The 26,868-nt window shown below is 38.1% G+C and overlaps 2 protein-coding genes and 1 long non-coding RNA gene across 4 annotated transcripts in view; all 3 read right to left on the bottom strand.

Moving 5' to 3' along the window:
- Positions 1–44: 44 nt before the first annotated feature.
- On the bottom strand, positions 45–2,155 carry LOC141289221 (uncharacterized). Its single transcript, XR_012339875.1, has 3 exons — positions 1,550–2,155; positions 1,097–1,199; positions 45–207 (listed from the first exon to the last, which is right to left on the bottom strand). It is a non-coding gene; the product is annotated as an uncharacterized lncRNA (long non-coding RNA).
- Positions 2,156–4,426: 2,271 nt separating this feature from the next.
- Positions 4,427–5,794, bottom strand: LOC141289327 (uncharacterized). Its single transcript, XM_073821445.1, has 3 exons — positions 5,460–5,794; positions 4,707–4,805; positions 4,427–4,552 (listed from the first exon to the last, which is right to left on the bottom strand). The coding sequence occupies exons 1-3, from the start codon at positions 5,757–5,759 to the stop codon at positions 4,427–4,429; spliced, it is 525 nt and encodes a 174-aa protein (XP_073677546.1). The 5' UTR covers positions 5,760–5,794.
- Positions 5,795–8,426: 2,632 nt separating this feature from the next.
- Positions 8,427–26,868, bottom strand: part of ahdc1 (AT hook, DNA binding motif, containing 1) — a 30,803-nt gene continuing 12,361 nt past the window's right edge. For both annotated transcript variants that reach the window (XM_073822349.1, XM_073822350.1), the window contains 3 exons: positions 14,474–14,508; positions 9,883–14,306; positions 8,427–9,732 (listed from right to left, as the gene is read on the bottom strand). In XM_073822349.1, coding sequence (XP_073678450.1) covers positions 9,911–14,128 — 4,218 coding nt within the window. In that variant the 5' untranslated portion in view covers positions 14,129–14,306; positions 14,474–14,508 and the 3' untranslated portion in view covers positions 8,427–9,732; positions 9,883–9,910. The remainder of the gene's footprint in view (positions 9,733–9,882; positions 14,307–14,473; positions 14,509–26,868) is intronic.

Here is a 26,868-nt window from a genome sequence, read left to right as displayed (position 1 = left end):
CAATTCTTACAATTTAAAACATGTTACAAGTGGCCAAGAAAAAAAACTTCACACATGAAGACTTATGTCCATCAATATGATATACTGCAAGCTGGAGAAATTCCCAGGCAACAAGTCCGCTTCAATGGCATGGCCTGGAACAATGGCGAAGGTCTAGAAATGTTGTTGTCTCATCCCAAGGCTCAAATCCACCATGTTGGTCCCCACCTGTTAATTATACGGCATTTAGTCTTGCAACATTATATTTTAAGTTAAGTGTATTTTATGAACATAAACACAGAGGCATGAAATAAATGCTCATTTTACTTCTCAACTTTTCATACAGTTGTGGTCAAAATTATTAGAAAACTAGTATTTTCACCAGCTAAATAAGGTTTTAAGTCAGTGATTTCTATCTTTTGCTCTAGTGTGTCAGTAGGAAATATCGGTTTACATTTCCATTCATTTTGCCATTAATTGTGATAATCCAGTGACATTTTTGTTCTGTGCTCCACACAGGATCTGATCTCATCATCATCCAGAAGAACTGTGAAAGCGTCACCAAGATGCTCCAAGAGACCTAACTGCAAAGCTACAATACTGTTAAAAGTTTTAAGCACTTGTCTAAAAATGTCATAAAATGACGCTGTCAAAAATAATGTCATAAATAAATGTTCTTAATCAATTAACCTTGATTAACTAAATTAAATCAACATTTGGTTTGACCGTCCTTTTGTGTTTAAAGCAGCTTTTGCCCTACACTAGGTGCACTTGCACATAGTTTTTCAGGTAGCTTTGCAGGTAGGTCTCTTGAAGCATCTTGGGGACGTTGTCACAGTTCTTCAGGATTTAGTCCGTCTCAGTTTGTTCTGTTTCTTCATGTCATTCCAGACAGACTGGATGATGATGAGATCAGATCTCTGTGTGGAGGATTGGCTGTTGTGCCAATGTAAACTGATATTTCTCACTGACACACTACAGCAAAAGATAAAAAACACTGACTTAAAATCATTTTTTAGCTGGTGAAAATACAACTGTTATAATAATTTTGGCCACCACTGTGTTTATATATATACATACACCCTTATTAGAGCAGAAAACGTAAAACAAAACTTACAGGTTGTACGTCAATGAATGGCCTCCGGGATTCCGTGGTTGTGGGTCTGAAGACCTTTTATCCAGAGTGGGCAGGACTTTGAAAGCACTTTCCCCTTTAGCATCTAAACCATAGGAATAATATACAAACTGTGAACCATATTTTATAATCAAAACAAACTGAAACACTTTCATATGAAGATTTCTTCATTCCTTTAAATAATGCAAATTAATTCCCACCCTCATTCAACTACTGCAGGTTAAGTTTAGGTATGGGGTCAGATTCAGGGATGTAGAATATGCTCATGCAGAATAAGGCATCAGTTTGTGCCTCATAAGTACTAATTAACAGCCAATATACAAGCTAATAAGCAACTAGTTAAGTGTTACTGTACCATTGTATTCACCAGTTGATGTGTGTCAAATACAGTTGCATATTGTTTTATAGATTGACATATTATTAGAAAAAGCTTACCTTAAGTCATGTCACCCAGCTCTGAATGCACCTCGCTGAGCACTGGCAAGAATTAGGTCTGCAACTGTAGCCCAGTCTTCAAAAAGTCTGCCTCTGGATATAGCTTCCTAAAGTCTTGTGAAATCTGATCAAATCTGAAAAACAAATGTGGTTCAATAAGTTTAAGGTTTATACTGGTCTCCTAGTTTGTAATGCAACACAGGCATTCACTAAAATAGAGGAAGAGTAAGGGGCCGTTCACATGCCGCGCCTAAAAACGCGTGAAAACCACTGATCTATAGGTCATTATATAGATCAGTGGTGAAAACGCAAGACGCGTCGCTTTCTTTCCAAAAACGCAGCTTGCTCTCCCATGGCGTCTGCCGTTGCTAAGCAACCATGTCCCGCGCCTGGAAAAAACGAGCTTCCATAATGAGCGTATAATAACGAACTTCAGTGCGCAAAAAACGCGACATGTGAACGGCCACATACACCACGAGAGATTAAGTCTAACTTTACATACTGTACCTAAGACAACATTACATTTAAGTAATAAACAATAGTACATACCAGTCATATTGTGGTTTAACATTATTAAAGTAAGGGACATAGCGTTTTAGCTAATGCAGATAAGTTAACGTTACCTCAAGGAAAAAACCGCGAAAATGCTCAACATAAAACATGGATCTATCGTTGGATTCGGCAAGTCGCAAACATTTACTTGAAAAATATGCCCTTAAAAGATAAATTTTTGTATGAAAAGATCTAATTTTGACAAAACATTACAAAGCAATACAGTGTGCAGACAGTAAAGGAACTTACCCCCGTATTTCTGACCTACTCTTTCCATAAGGCGTTAAAATAAAGGCCATATGTATACTGTAAATTATACAAATAACACTACACACACACACACACACACACACACACACACACACACACACACACACACACACACACACACACACACACACACACACACTTTATATAACAATAAAGCGATTGTTGAGGCAAAAAAGTACATCGCTAGGCTGCTTAAGTTACAACGTTCGTCATTCACGGAATAAAATGCCAACCCCGCACAGCGACATATCAAATATTGCATTAAACAGTGAAATCAGTACGCTCTAAAACACAACTTATTAAAAATAAAGGTAAATAATTATATAATCATATTATTAATTTACCTTATAATCCTGCTTGCTGCGAGGTGCGTGACCGCCTGGCGACGAGACGAGTGAAGAATCCAGAATGTTCGATGAAGTGAAAAAAATAAACAAACCGGTTGGGTCAAAATAACCCAACCCAGGTGTTCATAGTGAAAGAACCCCTTATAGTCCATTTGACCCAGCATGATCAACCCAACTGTGTGTTTACAGTGCCTCAAACAACCCAGAATTTTGACCCAGCACAATTAACCCAGCAATGTGTTTACAAAAATAACCCAGCACTTTTTAGAGTGTAAGCACACAAACATCAAATTTTCATTTTTGGGTGAACTATCCCTTTAATGGCTTCAACGAGGAAGAGAACTATAGTCCCAGGAAGCTTTGTATTCAATTGAGAAGTAAATGAGCCATTCTTCAGAACTGGTTCAAAGTCTTTTTCCATAAAATTTGTGTGTATGCAAATTGTATAATATCCAAGGTACACATTTCTAGTAATTGTGCAGTTAATTCTCATATTGTATTTTCAAAATTCAAAAGTTTTGGAATATTTGTCCTCTCCCCAAATTTGTCACTACCGAAACAGTAATATAGAATTTAATAAGAAGGGTTACATTGACCTATTAAGATTTTGCTTGCATCTACATTGTAAATATACTTTCTTTTATTTTATTAAACTAATTTTAGTGGTAAATCAATAACAATTACAATTTAAACAATATTTCAAGTGTGATTCATGAGATTTGTTGTATTTTGAATCCAATTTTTCTTTGTGAAAAGCAAGTTGATCATACTGATTTCAAAGTTAAGGATTAATTTTTTTCATAAAGTTTCAACAATTACAAAGAAAATATAAAATAAGTATTTTTTTATGAACTTTTTTTGAAGAATCAAAAATATATTATAAAAAACAACAATGGAATAAAAAGCAAAAACTATTTTAATATCATTTTCATAAGTCAAAATTTAAGGGTTAGAGTTAGGGACAGCTACCTCTCAATTGCAAGTAAATAATAAATTATGATTTTATATATATTAAGCTTTCTGATATTTTATATATTATTGTGGGTTTCAATAGATAATAAAAGCATCTTCATAAACACTTACGATTTGAGTACTTAAATGCTTAAATAAATGTGTTTTTTCGTTGTGGGACAGCAGTGTGCACCAATTCTGTAGAGTGGCCCATATAGAAAAACAATATTTCACATTTATTGCAAAATATGTGGGTGGTAAAGAGTTATTTTGGGCACGGTTTGTTTAGATTCTCTCAGAATCATAGGTCACGGGAATCACAGGAATTTCATTATTAAACAAGTACTATAGTCTAAACAAGTATATTAGAATATTCAACAAAGAAATAAATTGAAATAAATAGGGCTAACAACAAAAAGCATCTATTAACAGCCTTGTAACTCAAAGTAGGTCTGTCTTTAAAGATTCACAAGTTATCATTAAAAATCATTTCCCTTGTGAAGAAAATAAATGGGATTTTTACTTCAGAAACCCGACTGTTGCTTGTATTCAGATCTGCCTCCTTTTAATCAACAGCTGATGGATAGAAACAAGTCCCCATCCTACATTTCTTTCTTTTTCCTTTTCGTTTCATTTGGATGCACGTCACAATACGGAAAAAATGATCTGTCGCTACTTGCGTTTTTAGGGGAAACTTTAAGTAAATACGCATTTTATGTTGTGCCTTTTTGCACAACATTAAACATAATATTTATGTTTACCTGAATGAGTAGGCCACACAACCCCATTTGCCCTTCCAGTGGTTGATGCACAAAACATCTGAGTGACCGGGAGAGTGTGTAGATTGATTCCCATCCGAACCCTGCACCACAGAGCAGTTCACCTGCAGGAAAAAGATCCTCCTTAAAAGACTCCGATATGTCGCTCTGGAAGTGACAGTCCATTTTATAATACGCAGTCACAGAGTGTTACGTAAGACAGCTGTAAGTATGATCGAGCAAGGAAAAAGAAAAGAACATTATGGTATGTTGGTGTACCTCTGTTGTGGTGATGAATTGGGTGAAACGCTGCAACTCTGCACCAAACGAGGGTTGTTCTGATGCCCACGGCTGCAGTATCAGCTCTCTACGCGCGGCCTGTAAACACACAAACACGAAGCTCTCCCTCATCTTGGCCAAATTTCAGATGCACAAAAACTGTACAAACAAGGATGCAGTGGAGGAGGGTCAGGCATTTGATAGCCACTGAAAAAACTGTGCGAGCGCGCGCAGCGCTTCAGGCAAGAGAACTTGCAGCTTGTTTGGGGTCACAGAATGTGCCCTTTCGAAACCAGAGGTTATATGAGTGAGAACAAAAGAAACTGAAAACTTTTTAAACCTGGGCTGTTGGAAATGGAGCCTCTCCCAAAACACACAACAACCCTGTTTAGTAACCATGGAGACACTAGACTAGAGGAAGAGGGGATATGACTCACTGAGGAACTCACTTTTGTGGGGGAGGTGGGGGCGGACAGCGAGACAAACAGAGAAAGGGAGAGTGAGAGACTATTTTTTAGAAGAATTTTTCCATGTTAAACTGTCCAGAAGGGATCCCCGTTTATTTTGCCAAGGCAAACATATGTTTCCCAGACCCTCCAGATAAAGCGGCAACTGGGTAATTTATTCATATTGAAATTCAATCCATTTACTAGGAAAGTTTAGCTTATTTTGAGTTGCGTATTAGGAAGACTCTCCAACCTAAATCTGGACGAGAAAAAGTACCTGCATCACTAGTGAATATTATGAGATTACCTGGGGTCCTTCAAGCTCGTTTTCGTCTTGATATCCTGTCAGTCGTGAATCCTCATCGGTCCAGATACCCATCACCCCGGTTTCCAAATCCCGCTCACCTTTTCTAACCCCAGACGACGTTGATCCGTCACTCTTCTTTATGCTTATGACGAGAAACGCAGGCTCGTCCCCGCTCTTTCTGCTATATGCGCGCGGCACCGTTAAACTTACCAGTAGTTGGAGTAGCAGTACCACCGGCAGACCTATAATAAATATACGATGGGGAACGCTTCTCAATCCGCTAAAGTTACAAGCGGCCATACTTCAGTTCTCTTGAGTTTGGAGTGACCTGTGGGAGCGCAGACACCAGAAATTAAGAGTCGGCGCCAGCGACTCTCTGGCTTGAGGGCACTGGGATCGAAAGCTCAGGACTGGACAGTGTATCAACAAATACCAGTATGTGTGAGTCAGTGTTTGCTTGCACCTCCCAATTTTCCCCATGAGGAAAAACAGCTAAATAGACGCACTATTAAATAAGGTCTTAATGAAAAACCTAAGAATTTTATGTGAGAAATTAGGACAGTAAAGATAATAGAAGTCAGTGGAACCCCACGCACGTGCACGCGCGCGGCCATTCAAACTCAGAGACTCACACAGACCACCCACGCGCGTGAACATATTTCACTACTATGTAGTATGCGAAAACAGCGCGTCAAGTGAGTAGGATGTCCTAATAGCTGATATTCCTAATGCTGGAGGTGAGTAATACGTGACGTAGCTTATGCATCTGCTTGGATTCTAGTGTGCAGCCAGCGGTCACTCCCCACTATTATAACCTATACATGTGGATGCGGCTCATCTTTATAAATGCAGCCTTTTAAACCGACAAAAATAGTGCAATTGGGAAAATGTATCTGAGTTATTGTCTGACTAACAATTAAAACTCTCAGGAATAGCCCTGCTGGGGCTTTGCGACATCCACCTTGCAAACAAAAGGTCCATTTGCGGTAGAGCCGGTGTCTCTATACAACAGAAAACACAAACAAATCGTTAAAATCGACCTGTTAGTCAGGGCTGTCTCATACGTCGCTTTCCCATTAAAAACTTTCCCTTGCTGCTTTTGTGTTTTTCTTAGGTGATTTGTTAATTAACAATTACAGTATATGCTGAGAACTAAAGCAGGGGAGGACTGGATGGCTATCAGATCCTTATTCTATTAACATTATTCACATATGTGACCCAGGACCACAAATCAAGTCATAAGGGATTTATAAATTACATGAAAATGGAATAATTGGCTGAGATACAACTATTTGAAAATCTCTAATCTGAGCGTGGCAAAAAAAAAAAAAAAAAAATTTGAGAAAAGCCTTTAAAGTTGTCCAAATTAAGTTCTTAGCAATGCATATTACTAATCAGAAATTAGATTTTGATATATTTATGGTAGGAAATTTACATATCAAATTTACAATATCTTCAAACAGGATCTTTACTTAATATCCTAATGATTTTTGGCATAAAACTAAAAAAGAATAATTTTGACCCAGACAATGTATTGGTGAATGAAAAGACCTACTTAACCATAATTCAAATAGCAAGCTTGTATGTTAAAGCAAAATATATTTTAAAGGAGACACTAATGTTTAGAAAAATTTTGAAATGTTGTAAGTCTTTTTTGTGCCCTCTAAACAATTGTAACATATCAATAGGCTACAAACAAAGGGAAAACAATTTTCAAGCAGTATCAAGCAGTTATGTACAGCAAAAAATAGCTAGACGCGGATAAGACCGGAAGCCAGACCCATAAAAATAGCATTGGTTTGCAAAACAGGTGCATATTAATTGCATTCAAATGTAAATGCATATCTGACATTGGCAGTGTTTATGACAATGTTGGCTCAATTGGATGTTAGAATGACAAACAGCCAACATTAAGTTTTTTATTTTATCTTTAAAGTTTTTTTTTAATATTTCTGTAAATGCAAATGGACATTGAAATAATAACAGTATGACAACTGATGCATGTAATGCAAAGAACATTTTTGTTGCATATATAATGAAACATAAAAGAAACAGGAGTACACTACTGCAACCGGACAGTGACAACACAAATATTGAGCAACTGACTTAAAATAGAGAATGCACAGAAAGTGGTAGTGAACAAAGTCGGTCTTTTTTTTTCATGCATCCATGTAGACCTAATATATAATATTAGATAAAAAAGCCAATTGTTTGTCTTCAGATGGGTAAGTCCCTTGAATTGATCTGTTGCAGATAACTGTTGTAATTGTCCAATATTTTCACATTCTCAACACAGTGGGGCAGCAAAAGTATGAGAAATTTAAGTATCATCCCACTCCCCCACATACACACACTCTAATAACACACTTCTACAAATAAATTGATCAATAAAAAATACAGAATGAAAACCTACCACACAAATAAAAATTCTCTTGGCCTCCTTCACTCAGTTACTTCCTTTCCAAAAAATTCTGTAATTCCCATACAACCTTTTCTTCGTCTCTCTCTCTCTCTCGCTCTCAAATCTCTGCTCGTGTCCTCATCTGAACTCATCCGAGCTGCTGTTCGAATGTCTGACGGCAAAAGCACAATTGCCTCGTTCCAAACGCCTGAGTGGTGCTGCGTGGCCCAGAATGCAAAAGAGGCAACAAAACCTCTCACACAAGAAAAAAAAGATAGAACTGTTTTAATAACATTTCAGAAGGAAATGTTATGGAAAATAACGTTATAACAAACCATCCAGTTTGTTCATGTTCATGCCGCACCCACATCATATGAAGAGTAAAGATTTATCATCAAATGTAATTGGATTGTCATCTGAATGAGATCTGAAATTTAGTTAAACCTTTTAGTGATAATAATTGGACGTTTTTACCCATTGCATTTTTATTTTCCTGCTTGGGCACCATTGGACCTCATTTCATTTTCATTTCATTTCCCCAACCACAGAGTAGAGGCAGGACAAAATTAAACAATGATCAGAACAGAATGTGTATTTAAATATTTTCACCTCAGATACAGTATATGGAACAGACAGATACAATATTTCATCACAAAAAATCACTGTACGACACAGCGGACCACAAGAAATACGAACAGAGGGATGAAAGAAAAAGAGGAGGCGAATATGCATTGTCCACACCCTGAGTTCCAGGCCATCAAATCCAGGGTGGAAAGTGCCCTGGCCTCTAAACATGTTGACAGGGACAGCATCATTCGGGGGCAGTGCATATGTGTCTGTCCTCCTGTGGTGATAAAAACACACAAATGAGAGTTGGATGTTGGGCACAAAGTGACCATGCTGCAGATCCAGAGCGACGGTTGAAGGGATCAAATTTAGACACATTCCTGTGGGACCAGACCAGGCCACTGATAAAAAAGATTACTTAAACTGTACTTGCACAAACCCAAGCTGAACAATTTAAAGCCACATAAAACTGGTATTTCCCTCATGTGTCCTTACAGCAGTTCCAAAACTCTGTCATGACATTGCTGCTTTAACGTATGTCTCTTTCAGCAGGACTGTGAGATTCGGTTGTTTTCATAGCAGTGAGCTCCTCAAGTGATGGAACCATTTGAGAAGCTTATGTACAAATGATGTTTTTTTTTTTAAATGTTGAACTTAAAAGTGAGAAGAGGGCAGAGTTTGTGCAGTCACCATTTAAAGATGCTGAAGGAGTGGACCGACCTTTAGGATTAAGTAATCTCCCCAGTGACAAAATCAGAGGAGGTTTTGAGACTAAAACAGACAGAGAAATAGGGAGCAAGATCAGGATGTAGACAAAAACCTTTTTGTGTGGTCTCTCACATTAGTTTAGTTTTTGGGCATCACTAAAATGTGGATATGTGCAAATCACATTTGCACAGTTGCGCTCTGAAAGAAAGGGACAAGGTTGTTCCCTGCATTTCATCAAATTGGTTTCTTCGTGATGCTAGCAGTGTCCATTCTTTGTTAAATAACTCCCTAGCCCAAGCTGTATAGCAATATTAGTTTGCAAGACTGTCTTTTTGTGCGTGCATTTGCGGTTGCAAGTCAGCGTATGAAAAGTCTATGCAAGTATGTGAATGTTTCGTGATCACATAGTATGTTTGTGTTCGTGCATGTGTTTCTGTGTGTGTCCATGTGTATGGATTTGGTTCTTGATTGTCACTGCTGGAGAAGTCTTTATTTAGTCCAAAGTTCTGAAACTCTTCAGTCTAACTCAGTAAGTGTCTTCCAAAGCTTGTCCTTTAAAAAAGATTAAAAATATGAAAAGGGTACTGTCCATTTCATCTGTCAAGAAAAAAAGAGAAAAAAGAACAGTCAAATGAGGGTTAGGATTAGTCTCAGTACAGAATGGCATAAACTTACGTCACAATATAGTTTGCGGCAGCATTTAAGTATCTACTCGAGCAATTTCATAAATTAGTCTTGAGGTCTTACCTCTTTAGGGACGCCAAGATAATTCCAACTACAAGCTGGTGACGGTGAAGCCTTCTTCGCTAGGCTGGTCAAGAAGCTGGCAGAGTACCCCTCCCCGGGCTGTTTGGGGTGCATAACGGTGTCCAACGGGTGCATAGCTGTCCAAGTTACCATGGTAACCCATCTCTTCATGCTGAGGGGAAGAGTCCAGAGTCCCACTCACACATGAAGTTGACATGGAAGGACCTCTTTGTAAAGGGGAAGTGTAGGACGAATGGGATGGAACTCTCATCCCAGAGACCATCAGTGACATGTCCCGTTTGTGAGAGGGCAAAGAGACTGCCGGTGGTCGCTGTTCCTCGTAGTTTTGGGGACTGCCAGCAACACTTCCTCCTTGCCCATACCAGCAGGGAGAGCCACTGTAACTGGGGGAATCATACTGGGAGAACTGGTCTTTTGGGACCCGATGCGGACTCATGGCAGAACCACACTGTGGCAAGAGGCGAGGGGTTGGCGAGAGGGTTGGGCTAAAAGTCCTGGCAGCATGCCCGTAAGTCTGTGAGGGAAGACCAGGCTTAGGGTACTGCTTTAGGGCATCTGACTGATTTGATAAACTGGGGGATACAGAGGCAGAGTCTGGAGGGTAGACATGAGCAAATCTCTCATCTGAGGAGGGAGTAGAAGTGTGAACAGAATACGGAGAGGGGTATTCACAGGACTCTGGGGCATGGCTGAGAGGGGACATGCTACTACTATCTCCACTGTAGTAGTCCAGTGCTTCCTGGTATATACCGCCTGAACCCATTTGCCCTGACCCTGATGGGGCTGAAGGCTTTTGAGATTTGGTTTTTGGTGGTGGACGATCTCTTTGGCAAGGAGAGAATCCGCCCCTGCCTCTGGCTCCTCTCGGCTGTCTACCACCTGTAGCACTACGTTTTGGCCCTCCCCCTTGCATAGGGGGGCTGGCAGGTGATCCTGGGGGGACAGAGCATGCTTCCTTCTCATTGTGTGTCTCAGACTTTTTCCTTCGCCCACGACCTGGTTTGGCCCCCCCTTGGAATAGTACATTCTGACTCCAGTTGTAAGAAGGGCCTGCTGAATTCTCATTCCAGTCAAGCATTAGCTTCTCCAGGCTTGAAAGGCTAGACTGACCCTCAGGCATAGGAACATCCCTTGGGCGAAATGCTCCCCCCACAACACCCATCCCTCCTCCACCAGTGTGAGAAGAATCTGAGGAGGATTCAGAGAGTGTGTCAAGGCAAGGGCGCTGTTTGGCTTTTTGGGGTGTGTAGTTTGAGATGTCCAGTATGTCTTTGGATTCTGATCCAGTTCCAGCTATCCCATATTCAGAGTAACCATGAAAATGATGACTACCGTATGCATCACCACCCCAGTTATTTCCCCCTTGTCTGTATCCCCACTGAGCTGTAGAGTTGTACTGTCTGCAACCCTCAGGCGGAGAAGAGGATAAGGAATAGGGGCTAGACTTTGACACTGACATATAACTTCCACCTGGTGAGGTTGGGCCAGAGTCCCCTCGCTGTATGGCTGAATGGGCTGGGCCTGGATATCCACTATAATTGCGCTTGGCAGAACCCTGGTAGTTGGAATAACTCATCTGACACTGTGCAGAGGGAACAGAGGGAGTTTTCGTGCCATATGTAAAGCTACAGTCACTTGGTCTTTGCTGCTGTTGTTGCTGCTGTTGAGGGAGGGGGTAAATGCTGCCTCCTTGAGGAACCCCAGCACTATAACTAGGTGGATATTGAGGATAACCTCCAGATGGATGTGGAGAGCTGGGTGAACGGGAAAGCAAGAGCGCAGGGGATTTAGGGAAGGATGGGGTGGGAGAAGTCTGTGAGACACTGTATGAATATGAGGGTTTAGTGGTCGAGATGCCTTGAGTTTGGGGTGAGGGTAATTGTGTCCCCTCCCCAAGACAGGCTGCTCCTTTAGGACTTCGTTTAGGAAAGGCAGGTGACCAACGATGGGCTGCACCAGGGCTGCCACCCTCATATCCTGGGGTGAGCTTACGACCTTCCTGGCGTCCAGCAGGGCTGGACATAGAGATGTCTAGCAGGTCAGATGAGTCATCAGAATCAAGAAGGGAGCGAAAATATCCTGCAAACATTCCCTGAGACTCTTCTCCACTGCCTACCCCTCTCATACCGGGGCTGTGGTACATCCCCCCCTTACCAGCCTCACTGCTTTGAAAACTTCCACGAGGGGAACAAGGGCTCTGATAACTGCTTGCTTTCTCAGAAATATCTCTGTCACCTTTCCCCCAGCTACTGTTCTCATTTTGCCAATCCTGCTCTTGGGCACCTGGACCATTTTTTAAAGCCCCATTCTTTCGTGATCGGCGTTTTCTAACCTTCTCACCTGGTGCGGAGTCACCTAAAGCTGCCCTACTTATTCCCCCAGCAGCACCCTTGCCTCTTTTTCGAGGAGTTCCTGGTTCAGATGCAGGAACCTTCCGCTTCTTGCCAATTGTTTCAAAGAAGTCACTGAATGACCTCTTAAAGGAATCAGAGGATCCAGCTGCTCCCCCTCCTCTACTCCCCATACAGCCTGCACGACCACCTCTCCTGCGGAATCCTGTGAGGCGGTGCAAAAGAGTGGATAGGGATGGATTTTCTGGTGGTATGTGGAAAGTTTCAGGCTCTGTTGGGGTCCAGCAGCGGGGAGGAGAGCAGCGGCCTGTGCTGGGAGGTTGTCTGTTCAAGAAGGCCAGTTTGGAGAGGACGTCTGCATATTCTACTTTAACATCATTGGTATCATTAACATATGAGGGCTGTGGAGACGGTAGCTTTACCGTTCGCCGCCTCCGAATTTTTTTTGGCTCTGCAGCACTGGCTGCTCCTACTCTGGTCTCATGCATGTCAGGTTGTCCTGGTAATGCCTGTTTAGGGGGGCGTCCCCTGCGTCGCTTCAAGATTACAGGAAGCTCTCCCGGTGGAAACATCACCATCACGCTCTTTCCATTATTCTTCATGCGTAGTAGTGCAGTGGGCTCTCTTGTAACAGTAGGTGCTGGCTCACCTCCTACACCCCCCTCGGGCTTCTCTCCTGTTGTGACTCCTTCTCCACGGGGTACAGGACACACTGGCTCCAGGGATGAGATCTTGTAGCTTTTCTGTCGTCGGCTCATGTGAACAGGTATTCTGGCTACTTTTACCACAATCCTCCTCACACCTAAATAACGTCCCTGTCGCCTTCCTCTAACTGAGTGGTGAGTAACAATGCCCTCTCCCTCTGATGTTCTCATGCTATGATTTGGTGTAACACCTGCTGATATAGTCGGCGATGGTAAAACCTCAAATGATGAGGCAGCATCAGACACCTCTGGGGGATGCTCCTCCATCGGTCTTATGTTCTCTGTTCTCCAGACTGTATTCTCCTCCTCTTCTTCATCCTTCTGGTCCATTTCCCTTTTGAACATGTTGTCCTCAGCAGCTCTGCGTAAACGGGATGATTTACGAAGATGGCAAGGGAAACGTGGCCGGCCAGAGCTCCGCAGGGTATACTTCCTTTCAGCCTCCACAGAGGTCATGACACTGGCTTGGCCTGTTATACGAATTTGGTCTAGGTCGCTGGTGTGATCCATTTCTGGCTTACATGTTGAATTGTGTTCTGTCTCCTCTTTGGGTAAAGTGGAAGGGTTGTATTGAGGAGGTGTCAGATTGTTTGGGGGAAGGGTGGTGTGTAACAAAGGGGCTGACTGAACATGTACATTATGTGTGTCAGTCTTGGACGGTAAAGACAAGTCCTCTGGAACAAGGGAGGGGTCAGTGTCTGTAGGCGTACACATGCCTTTCTGCGTGCCCTTGTGTGTTAGCGTGTTTGTGTCCATCCACATATGCGCATCCATTGGAATGTGGGTATGAGGCTGCAGGTGTGTGCTCGACTGTGTGAGCGAGTGTGAGTGTTGTGTTGTATGCATCTGTGGTTGTGTATTTTGCTGAATGAGCATTTGTTCTTGTGTGTGTATTTGCTCCACAAAATCTGTCTGCCTACGTCTTCTTGCTCTACGTCGAAGTTGCTCCTCATGGTTCCGCAGACCATTAGCTAAAGAGGGTGGTGAATAAAAGCTGTAATGTAGTGAGCTGGCTGGATTAGAATCAGTGGGTCCTACAGATGTGCCCCCAGGCTCTTCATCCCCCTCCCATAAAGAGGGGCCCTCATCATCAATGCAGTCCTTGTCAGCCAGTGCCTCACAAGTCAAACGAACACCTCCAGAGCGCAGGCGACCTGACAGACGGCTCATTACCCCCAAAATTGCAGGTCAGGATCTTCGTATTTATATATCTATATATGTGTCAGTGATGGTTCCGTGTTAAGTTTAACTGTGAGCTGGGTCCAGTTTAGCTGATAGGTTGTTTCATCTCTTTCCTCTCTCTGTTATTCTTGCCCAGAATGATTTGGACCATCGGGCTTCACACAGTCTTGGGGTCCCCAGTTTTCAGGAGTGCAGACAACAGGTTATTTCCAAGGGGAAAGGGGACAAAACACACAAAAAGAGATGTTCATGTTTACTTACTGTTGAGGAATGCAAACAATTACTGTACAACGTAGTTGAACATGCTATTGAAATAACTGCAGTTGTTCTTACCATGTCTGCTGCTGTGGCCATGCTTTGTGTTATCCCTGTGGGCGAAAGGACACTTGTCACTATGGCGATACAGTTAGAGAACAGTTGTAACCATGGCAATAGAATATGAGTGGAACGGTAACCATGGTTACATAGTTTTCCTTTCCAATGCAATAGATTTCAGGCCTCACTATGGCAAAACCGACATATGTCTCACTGGATAGTCTTATATGCTTTACATTTGAAAATTTAAAGCATTTTAAGTAAACTTCCAGTGCAGAGAAAAAAAAATAACAGGCATGCAAAGTCTTAAACACAGTTTAACATCTATGATCTTTTGCAATAATCAAAAATTAAGTCTTAATTTACAAATTAAGAGGGAAAAAGAGAATTACCGACATCACAACACTGTTGAGAAAAGACTAAAGTTAAATGTATCTTTAAAACTAGTGTACAATATTCAAAACAGTATATGAAAATGAATTACTTTTCAATTTTATTGTGCTATGTGTCATGAGACCTTGCTAACATTGTTTCTAAAAGACATGGTGATAGTTGGTGACATGTGACATGTGACATGTTGCAATGCAAAGTATTATGAAATTTAAATGTGTATCAAATGATTTCAAAAATGTCTAAATTGTAACTAATTGAAAATTTGTGCCAGTAAACATGGACTAGATTTTAATTTAAAATGCAAAGTCTAAATAAAACAGTAGAAGTTCACTATTCAGCTCTCACTAACAAAAACCTATATATACATAAAAACACATTGGTAAGGTACAAAATATATATATATATAACCTACAGAGAAAAGGCACAAATGCAGAGAAGTTGGGACATGGCAGCAGGGGGCAGCAAAGAGATGAGAGGAAGGGGATGTAGAAGGATATAGTGTTCCTGAAGAAAGGGATGGATGAAAGAATATGTGAATAAAAAATGAAGAAAAAGTAAAACTGGGGAATTTAGAGTAAAAACACATTTTCAAATGGCATGTTGAAAAATTAAGGAAAGTAGACAAGTCCATGCAAAATAATTTCAAACAAAAAAAAAATTGTCATTTTTACAATTTACTCACTCTCATGTCATTCCAACCCTCTATTATAATTTTTTTCTTATGGGAAACAGAAAATGAGATTTTAATCAGTATAAAAGTAGATACTGCATGAACCGCCATAAATAAATACTCTGCAGCCTGCACATGTGCTACTGTATATACCAAGTATTCTAAAGCTTTATACTATTTTTGTGTATGCATAAAACCTTTCATATAGAAAGCAGCTGCTTTGACATTCAGACTAACATCTCAAGTGGCTTTTAATACAATATAGCATGGGATCAAACTGAGATCAGGGCGAATAAACGATGACAAAATTTAAATTTTAGGTCAACTATTCCTTTAAGAATTGCACTTCATTTGCGATAAACATTGTAGTGATGTAAGTAAGTCCAGGGGCTGGACTCTCTCACACACAATACAGTTCTATCCATCTCTCAGTCTGCTCCACATGGTTTTTATTACTAACTGGCAACGATAAGGAAAGTGCAGAAAGAGAGAGTGAGCGAGCGAACTAGAAACATGTGCTACAGTACGTGGTGCCGAACAAGCTGCCACACTTGCATTCTTGAAGACACTGATACAGAGACACATATACATAAAACACACACCCTTGTGCAGAATAACGTTTTTAGTCAAATTAACGTATTTAGTCTCCACAGTCAAGTTCTGCTGAAACTTTCCATTTGATGCACATGATTACTTCCACCTAGAAACCAAAACAGCATTTCTCCCGTACACTTAATATTCTGTGGCACAAACAGAATTGCCGCAATCAAGTGTTCAGAGCCATGGATAAGCTTCCCACACTACTGTATTGCCAGTTTGGCCTGATCTTCTTCTGCTTTAATTCTCCCAGATTTCAGCACTGCCTGCTCACAGTTTTTTTTCTCACAGGTTTTCAGAGAGATTTAGATCTGAACACATTGCCGGTTGCTTCAGAACAATAATTTTTTGTGTGTGCTGGAAGGCCCATGACCTTCACTCAATACCAAGTTTCTGACACGTCTTTCAAAAGTGCTCTCCAAAAATGTTCAGTCTTCGCCTGACATCTTGAAACCATGCACATGTTCGCGGTGCCAGGGGCAACAAAACAATCCAAAACATCAATGAGACTCTCGTGTTTGCCTCTCCTCTTCTTTGAACACTTCATTTTGTTGTCAGTAAACATAGTGATGATTTACTGTACCAAAATGTTCTGATTTGGTCATCAGATGGATTGCTGTAAAGGCATGTTCAGGCGTGTTTTGGCTACAATCCTGCACTTAAGTCTCTCTCAGCAGTGGGGTCTACCTGGGTCTTCAAACATGATGCCCTTTCATTGAGTTGGCGATAGATGGTGAAATCTTGTGTTTGAAGGTCAACTTGAATCTGTGTGCCAGCTAAAGACGTTTTTCTACCATTTGAAGTATTCAGTTGTGAAATCTTCCTCTAATGGCCACATCCTGTGATGTTGACTACCGCTCTGTAGGCCTTAATCTCCTCGACACCATTTCGAACACTGAAAACAAGAGCATCAAGGTCTTTGAAGATCAACTTGCCGATTGTCATGCTTGGCATCTATTGGCTTGGTATCTAATCCATTTTACATGCTCTTTGTACACCACACAAGAACTCGCAGCAGGACTCAGACTGGTTGAATTGGCTATTTTATAGTGCATTTTATTCATAAAACGTATCACAAAAATGTATATTAAAATTTCCTGAATTAATTGATTTGATCAAGTAACTTCAAGCAACAAACTAATTACTATGAACGTTAGACATAAAATAGCATAGACAAACATAGACAAAAATAGTATGGTACAATTTAATTAATTATTTGGCTTTTTATTTGCCTTTTTTCAGTTTGTTCCCTTGCCAAGATTTCAACAATCTCCTGAAAGATTATTTGGGTATATTATTAGGACAAATCATTTGCATAGGCAAGGTGCCATTTCATGACATTAACTAGAAACATGATTAAAAAAAGTCATAATTTACTTGACTTCATGTAATCTCAAACCTGTATGTCTTTAATTCACTGACTTTCAATGTCCAGACAAAAAAAAAGTTTCAAACACACACACATTTTCCAAAATTTCTTCTTGTGTTTTGTAAAAGAGTGAGTGTCTTGCAGATCTGGAACAGAATGACATGAATAGGGCTCTATGAAATAGAGTTTTATATTTTCCCAAATTAATTTTTTTAATTCTTCTGGATTTGTTTTTTCCGTTTAAAATTTTCTAGCCACTGTTTTAATGGTTAAATTAAAAAATATGAATAAAAAAAACATTAATTGAAATTATGAAACATACATTATTTAACAGCAATTTATTAAAAGTTAACAAAAATTTAATGAAAATTTTTAAGGCCCTATGAAATACATTTTAGTTTTTTTCTCAAATTCAGTTTTATTTTTACCATATGTGACACTGGACCACAAAACCAATCATAAGGGTCAATTTTTACATCATCTGAAAGCTTTCCATTGATGTATGGTTTGTTAGGATATGACAATATTTGGCCGAGATACAACTTTTGAAAATCTGAAATCTGATAAAAAAAAAGATAAAAAAAAAAAAGATAAGAATAAAATTTTAACCCATACAATATATTTTGGGCTGTTGCTACAAATATACCTGTGCTACTTAAGACTGGTTTTGTGGTCCAGAGTCACATAATCTGTGTTTTCCATTAATTTTCTGGAGTCCATTTTAATGGTTTCAATAATTTTTCATTAAAGCATCTCTAATTAACTGATTTTATTAAAAATAATATGGTTTATTATTTTATTTTATTTATTTATTTGTTTTCAGAAATACAATTTTCTGGTAAATATTCCTTAAAAATAAAGTTTTAATTATAATTTTGTTATTAGTAGTAGTACTATCATTACATTAGTAATCTGCCACAGTTTCTTTAAATTAAAGCAAACTTTTATTTTGACCGATTGCATTGAAGACCTTTAAATTTCTGTTTGTATTAGATATGACGATTGAGTGTTGGCAACACTGAATGTAAATGATGCCACTGAACCAAACAAAACTTGCATATTTCGCTGATTATTGCTGCTGAAAATGGTCAATTACTGTCATGTTTTGGGCTGTACTAATCGGCCGGACGGGGAAAAACATTTGGAGTACTATAGACTTCCAACAGTTATAACAAGTCAAGGAGAAGAGTGCAAAAAACTGTCTAAGGAACAAAAAAGGCGTTTATGGTTGGCCAAACTGAACCAGGATTTCCAGGGCAAGAATCTTGACAAAATTCGGGTCTGTTCTTATCATTTCCAGTCAGGTAGGTGAAATATTAGGCTAATATCTTAATTAATATTGCTTGTGCATATTTTTACCACCTACTAATTTTAGTTTGTCAAAATATTGCGGCATTTCCTCCTTAATAAGTCCTTTTGTATACGATTTAGCACCTTCCACACTTTTTTTCCATGGTTTAGACAGCATAAATTAGCAGAACAGCGTATTTAATAGTACATTAACTGTGCAATCCATGCTATAATTTACATACGAGTATCACCAATATGGGTAACGCATCCAGTCCAATTCATGACGTTAGTGCAAACCCTCTCTAGGTTTTCTCACAAGAAATGGTGAAATGCTCATGAAGTGACTCAGAGCAATTCTAGAGATAATGTTCATGTGTTCATGTACTCATATAACTAGGTGGCAGAGGCTGAAAACACAGTGAGCGTCAAGTGTGCTTCAGTAAATGTGTAGTAAATTAAACTGTGCGTCTGCACCGTTCATTCACACAGATTCATATTTAAATAGTATTTTTATGGCTTAATATTCACAAACATGTGTTTTGATTTAAGTGTACTGACCTAGATTTATTCATCTAAAATTTGGCAATTTCCATGACATTTTCATGACTGGATTCCGTGAATCTGTCCATGCTTTCTGCATCACTGAAATCATAGAAACCTGCATGAAGGTGAATAAATGATGACATATCAACTACAAGGGTCAAGTCCATCTAGCAAAAGAAACAGAGGAAAATCAGATAATTAACAAGCATATCAGCCAGTCCCGGATTATACGTCTGCATCTTAAATCAAATGTAGATGATATTGTTTTAGGGTCAACAGGTAGGTGCACACCAACCAATATAGCTTTTAGATCACCTTTAAATTCCATCTCACTAATTTGCTCACACTTTAAATTTGCTTTCTGTCTCCTTCTCTCTCTCTCTCTCTCTCCTTCTCTTTCTCTAATTAATACCACTCATTAATTAAGCATCAGTCTCACAGAAGACAGGAACAAGCACAACTGCAGAACAGCACTTTAATTACAGTCACGCACACACCGAATCGCTCACACAGAGTCTCTCAGATATTCACACACATTCCTCCTCCTAAGCGTTTGAGAGAGAGGGAGAGAGAGATTGAATGTCTGGAGCTTCTCCTACTCTTCTCTCACAGTTCTGGCACCATCACATATTTGCGTGCCAGGACAGACTAGTGAGCTGGATTAAGTCAGTGATGAGTGTGTGTGAAAGAGAGAGAGTAGACATGAGTGAGGCTAGCAGTGGTCTGCTTTGTGTACTAATTAAATGTGGCTTTCACTCTTTCTAAACTAGTGGCGTGTGGTGGATTATTGAAAAGAGCAAGCAAAGACACTCCTTGGGTTTAAGTAATTGTGATGTTTACACAGTTTACAGGTTAAAGGCAAATGGAGCATAAAGCAATAATATTAAGTAATATTAAGCCAAAAATACATTGTATGGGCCAATTTAAAAATTCTTCTTTTATGCCAAAAATCATTAGGATATTTAGTAAAGATCATGTTCCATGAAAATATTTCGTAATTTCCTACCATAAATATATCAAAACGTAATTTTTGTTTAGTAATATGCATTGCTAAGAACTTCATTTAGACAACTTTAAAAGCATTTTTTTTGCACCCTCAGATTTCAGATTTTCAAATAGTTGTATCTCGGCCAAATATTGTTATTATTGAATATGTAATTGTGCAGGATAATTGTGTAATTGTGCTATTTGTAGATTATTAAAAACATGTATAATTTAATAACAGTTATATGTAGTTTTACCACAACTCAAAATGATAATCCATTTTTCATACTGTTTCATACATGTTGGGATGCCTAAATTCATTTTTAACACCTTACTTAAAACCTTTATGTATAATGCATTATCAAAGTAGTTTTAATGCATTAATTATGCCTTGTAATGCACCTTATGTTACATTGTACAGTCTCATGAATAATTGTAACCACAGTTAATATTTATAGCACTTATACATTTTTTGTTACACTATGCATTTTAAATTCAAGATATAATGTATTACTCAGGGATGTGATTTTTCCGGATTAATCCGGAACTCCGGATTTTTCGACCTGAAAATGTGACCTATGTCAGGTATTTGCGACCGTTCGCAAATGGCATATGGCGAAGTATGATTGGTCAGATCACCTGTCAATCAAGCTCCCTGCTGCACAGTTTAAGTTACCTCAGTCGCTCTCGCGCTACAGTGGTATCGTGACAAGAACATCGCCGGATCGGATGATCTGGGTATGTATTATTGCTTGTGTCTATATATAACCTATAAGTTACTAATTTGACTTTGTTGTCGATTGATTAGATGATCGATTTTGAGTGATTTTCCACTATGGCAGGATGTTTAAGCTGCATTAACATTAACTTACTTGTATTTGCTAGCTATTAGGGATGCTCATTTCGGTTAATTTTCCCAACCGACAACCGCAAATCATTATCCGATTATTAACCGTTAACTGATAAGATGGTAAGTTAACACTTTTCAATAAGGTTCATTCAGCGCTGCCACTCCCACCACGCGCATCACGCACTGTGTACCGAGTGCTGAGGGGGCACCAAAAAATAGTCTAATGAAAAATCAAATCAAATATTTAATTATTATATTGAATATATAGCTCACTGAATCTGATGGCCGCAAATAGTTTCTCCCGGAATCTAGAACAAGGGAGTGAGTGTGAGACCGCGTAGCCAGTGCATGACAGAGGGAGAGAGAGCAAGAGACCGCACGTGTGTGCCTCATGAAACACATGTAAGACAAACTCTACATTATCCCGCTTATTACATGGCTACCTACAAAATAAATCAATAATTTGACACAAAATGATTGTCTTAGTATATTTTCCTGCTTTTTTGTCCTTAGCCAATCACATGCCTGATTACTATGCACATTATGAATAATTATAATGCATTATACTATTTAATAACTTGCATAATTGACATATCCAATATTGACATAGAATTTTTTTGGTTTGTTTAAACTATTTTTATAAGTAGAAGCACTCTACAGAATTGGTGCAAACTGCCATCCCATAACCAAAAAAAAAAAACATTTAAGTATTCAAATCTTAGATGTTTAATAAAATCTTCTATTATTTATTAAAACCTACAATAATATTTAAAATAACAGTAATGTATATAGAAGCATCATTTATTTGGTACTTTAAATTGGGAAGTGGCTAAATTTCAACTATATTAAAGTGTTTTTAAAATGCCTTTTTGATTTTGAAAAAAAAAGTTTCTGCAACTTTATGTAAAAAAAGGTGTCCCGCATTTTCATGTCAATACCGTTAGTCCACCTGCTGAGATTTTATGATCAAGAAATATTCATGTGTCATGAATAGCTATATGTTGAGTAGATAGGTCCCATCATTTTGAGGTAAATGTGTTTAAAAGTCAGAAAAATCTGTGTAACTTTAAAGAATGTCACTACCAAACACCATTTTTCTATAATTAAACACACTTTTTATTCCATAAAATTTAGCTTTTATATGTGTATAACTGTTCAGAACTGTGCTAGCTAACCATATAAAATGCAAATGCAAATTTTTACTACTTTAGTATGTTTTAGTAGTGTTTTAGCATGCGTTTAAATTCTGTAATGTGATGTGGTTGCTACCAAAACATTACTGTCAGTACTGAAAATGTGCTGTCATGACTGAAAGATGGGATGTTTTTTCCAAAATAAAGTATACTGAATTATTAACTACAATGTTATGATAGTGTTTGGTTCAGTGTTTATTCAAACTAATAAATCCTTAAAGGGGCTATATGTAATTTTCTGAAATTTAAACTCGCGACTCACACCTGCGGCCAAAAAACGGAACTGCTCTTCCTTTCTGCTCGCTCTCGCAGCGCGCGCTCGTAAGTACACACTTCACAAGTCATCCGCTGCAAAGAAGTCAACATTATGTTTACAGAGGTAAGAACAGTCAAATATATTGTTTGAGAAACTAAGTTTGTTTGCAATAATAGGATAATTGCTGACTAGCGGTGGTGGCAGAGTGATCTGAAACGTTTAACATGAACGCGCTTGACGTCACATCCGCAGACAGCGCGCGAAAAATCCGACCCCGACAGAAAATAGGAAAAATAGGATACAGGCTTATAGGTGCACCCACTGTGAGCTGACAAGGTGTCAGTATGCTCATCAGGAGATTTGAGTCATAAATGGTCAAATAAAAAGGCTATTGTTAAGTTTATTTTGGGGAAAAAGTTACATATAGCCCCTTTAACTTTGAAATCAGTTCAATCAACTTGTCTTTTACAAAGAAAAATTGGATTCAAAATACAACAAATCTCATAACTTACACTGGAAATATTGTTAAAACTGCAACTGTTATTGATTTACTTCTGAAAACCTTTTAATAAATAGCAAAAATATATATTTACAAGGTAAATGGATATTACATGCAAAATCTGTGGAAAAAGCTATGTTTCTTCAAGATGTTTCCAACTCTGACTTTGCACTAATTCTAGAATGGCTCAATAATCAAAAAAATCCTCTGTTAGCAATGAGCTTAAGAGAGACAAAAGAGAGTGAGCCTCACTGTGAAACATTATCCACTGATGTTGCTTTTGGACAGTGTAACTTCAGAAAGATGAGTGGTTTACACACAATTTGATCTTGGATTTGTTTTGTACTAGCTTTTAATTATATTCTCTTCATTTTCCAATTTTGGGTGGGTGTGCCTCCCTTGCCTCCTCTGAGAAAACCCACCCCTTAACCCCTTTATGTACTTTAAACCTTTTTTGTATTGGAATTAGAATGTATTTGACTTCTCCCTCTCTTTGCCTTCCTCCACTTTCTGGTTTTCCGGTTCTCTACACACATTTTGTCTCTTTCTCCATTGCTCCAATCCTTTTAACTGCTGGAATGCTCCCCAGGGGAATCCAAACAGCTGGTAACATTTAGCAAATCACTCAGATTCACTGTCCAATGACAGACATGAAAGTCTACATTGATGCCCACCTGTCCATTGGCAAAATCAGCCATGCTGTAAACAAACACCACAGCACAAAACAAGATTATCTGTTGACTCATCCTGTAACAAGACTGAATGCTCAGAATGATATTTTTTTAGATCTCATGAAATTTCAACCAATCACAGCCAAAATGACGACCAAAAAGCCAATTACATCAGACATAAAGGGCAAATAACTCATAAAGAAAATTATCTAAATGAGTATATATACATCCCAAACATACTGCAAGTGATCATGTTCTCCTCTGAACTGTATGAAATTGATTATGCCATATAGCTACAACAAAACCCAAATGATGCAGTGATTGGAACTACTCCAAAAACACTCTGAAACACACCCATTGACACACACGCACTCACACACACACATGCATTGTCTGGTCTGTATCTCACTTGCAACTTTTTTTTTTGTTTTGTTTTTTTGAGTGTGATGTGCAAGTATGTTTGCACAAGTGTTTGTGCTGGGATGCGTCTCTGTGTACAGAAGTGCAAAGGAGTGCTTGTGTGTGTGTGTGTGTGTGTATGTGTGTATGTGTGTTTACACAAGTGTGTGTCTGTGTGTCAGTGGGTGTGTTAGGGAAAAGCACTCACTCAGTTCAAATGAGAGTGCAGTTGTTGCTAAGATACAGGCAGCAGCCCCGACAGTATGTGAGGGCGAGTGACAGAGAAAGAGAGAGAGAGAAACAGAGAAAGTTAGAGCAAGACAGGGTGAGAGAGAATATAGGAGAAAGCTCAGAGTGGGGGGAGAGAGAGAAGGGGGGAAGGAAGGAAGGAAAAGGCAATGGAGAAGAGGGAAATGAGAGACAGAGGAGAAAGAGAGAGAGAGAGATAGAGAGAGAGATAGAGTAAGAGAGAGGTAGAAGTGGGTCATAAGATCCACAGAGACACTCCAGTGACACTCTGCAGAAACACAGCTGTCATCACACACACACACACACACACACACACACACACACAATAGCTCTGTCCCAAAACCTAGTCAGCTGCCTCATTGCCTATAGTCAGCATCCCAACTGGAACCTCATAAGTCTGGGGTTTACTAACTTTTTTGTGCCACGGACCCCACAACATGATGATCCCCTAGCTTGTGTTTCTAAAATACAGCTATATATTTGGTTAACACTTACAGTAAGGTTCATTAGTTAACATGAACCAAGATTGAACAACACTTCTCAGCATTTATTAATGCATTATTGAAATCAAAAGTTGTGCTTGTTAACATTAGTTAATGCACTGTGAACTAACATGAATGACTGCATTTTTATTAACTAACATTAACAAAGTTTAATAAATACTGTAATGTATTGTTCATTGTTTGTTCATGTTAGTTAATACATTAACTAATGGAACCTTATTGTAATCTGTTACTATATATTTCCATGTTTGTATCCATTTTTGTAGTATTTGAGAAAAAAAATATCAACGAAATTATAAAGACTATGATTTATCAGATGATTTTTGTACCATTCCTAAGAGAAAGAAGAGTATGTATGTATAGGTTTGAAAGGCACACATAAAGTGTGTAAAATGAATGTAAAATCTGCCTAAAAATATATTCTGTAATCTCTATCTGTCTTTCTTTTAATTTTATAATTTGAAAACCCCTGTCATAAGTAATTGATTTGGAAAGCCCAACTAGGCAGAACTCGATGAGTCATATAAATACTTTTCTGCATAAAAGTGACTCTCAATTTAATTCAATACAAGTGAATTCAAATAACGCCATACTCGACTACCCATAAATATATAATGCCATTTAAAAGTTTGGGGTTTTTAAGGTATTTAATGCTTTTGAGAAAAGTCTGTTATGCTCACCAAGGCTGTGTTAAATAAGTATATAAAAAGTAAAGTTAAACAGTTATACTGTGAAATATTGTTACAAAATAAAATAACTTTTTCTATTTGAATACATTTCAGAATGTAATTTATTCCTGTGAAGGCAAAACTAAAGAATTTTCAGCATCATTACTCCAGTCTTCAGTGTCAGATGATTTATCGGAAATCATTCTAATATGCTGATTTGCTGCTCAAGAAACATTTCTATTATCAGTGTTGAAAACAGAAATAGTTTTTTGGAAACCTTGACACATTATTTTCAAGATTTTTTGATGAATATAAAATTTAAAAGAACAGCTTTTATTTGAAACAAAAATCTTTTGTATTCTCTAGTAAAAAGGAATATATTTGAACCACATTTAATTTATACTAAGTATATAGTTCAAATCTATTAACATATTACTGACATATCACTTAAGACTTACTGATATAAAAATTTTAATTAAACTTTATTTGGAGTACTACATGTGAACAATGCATACTTCTTAATATTAAGCCTAAAATGTGTTTGAGTATAACCATTGATATGGATTATATGATCTTTAAATAATATTGTTCTTTTAAATGCAAAATATTCCTAGTAATATTTAAAATGCATTTATTTTATATAGTTCATGTCTGTTAACATAATTACTGACCACTGTAAAAAGTAAACTTGGGTGTAAGTTGGATTACTCTAACTATTTAAGTCTATTTAACATGACTTTCTGCTTTCCAAATTGTAACTTAGTATTGTACATTCTTTCAACTTAAATGCTTAGAAATATATGTCAACTTCACATCTAATTAAATGTTTCAGTTTCAGGTTTAACGAAAAATTTAATTTAAGTTGAATTAAGTTAAGAATGCAGTTGAATTGACTTAGGAAAATTAAGTTGATAAAATGTTAAAAAAATTACTTCAATTGGTAAAATCTAAAAAAGGTTGATCCAACTGTTCACTTATGCAGTTGAATTAAGTTAGTGTAATGTTAATATTAGGATTGAATGAACTAAAATTTTGTAAGTGTGATTGACCTAGGAAAATTAAGTTGATAAAATGTAATAAATTAAGTTGAAAAAACTTAACATTTTTAGGTGTTACCAATTGAAGTATTTTTTTTTTAGGTTGATCCAACTGTTTACTTTTTACAGTGTATCACTCAAGACTTACTGATATAAAAATTGTAATTAAACTTAATTTGGAGTACTACTTGTGCACAATGCACATTTCTTAAAATTAAGCCTAAAATATGTTTTAATGTCAC

Source organism: Garra rufa, chromosome 17, assembly GCF_049309525.1.
Source record: "Garra rufa chromosome 17, GarRuf1.0, whole genome shotgun sequence".
NCBI classification, from domain to species: domain Eukaryota; kingdom Metazoa; phylum Chordata; class Actinopteri; order Cypriniformes; family Cyprinidae; genus Garra; species Garra rufa.
The sequence above is the reverse complement of the archived record's forward strand: the minus strand, read 5'-3'. Positions and strand labels throughout refer to the sequence as shown.

Coding starts and splice junctions, on each gene's coding strand:
- LOC141289327 (XM_073821445.1), bottom strand. CDS start 5,759: ATGGCCGCTTGTAACTTTAGCGGATTGAGAAGCGTTCCCCATCGTATA. Junction 4,806..5,459: donor ACGAGCTTGAAGGACCCCAG/GTAATCTCATAA, acceptor GTGTGTTTACAG/GCCGCGCGTAGAGAGCTGAT. Junction 4,553..4,706: donor AATTCATCACCACAACAGAG/GTACACCAACAT, acceptor TTTTTCCTGCAG/GTGAACTGCTCTGTGGTGCA.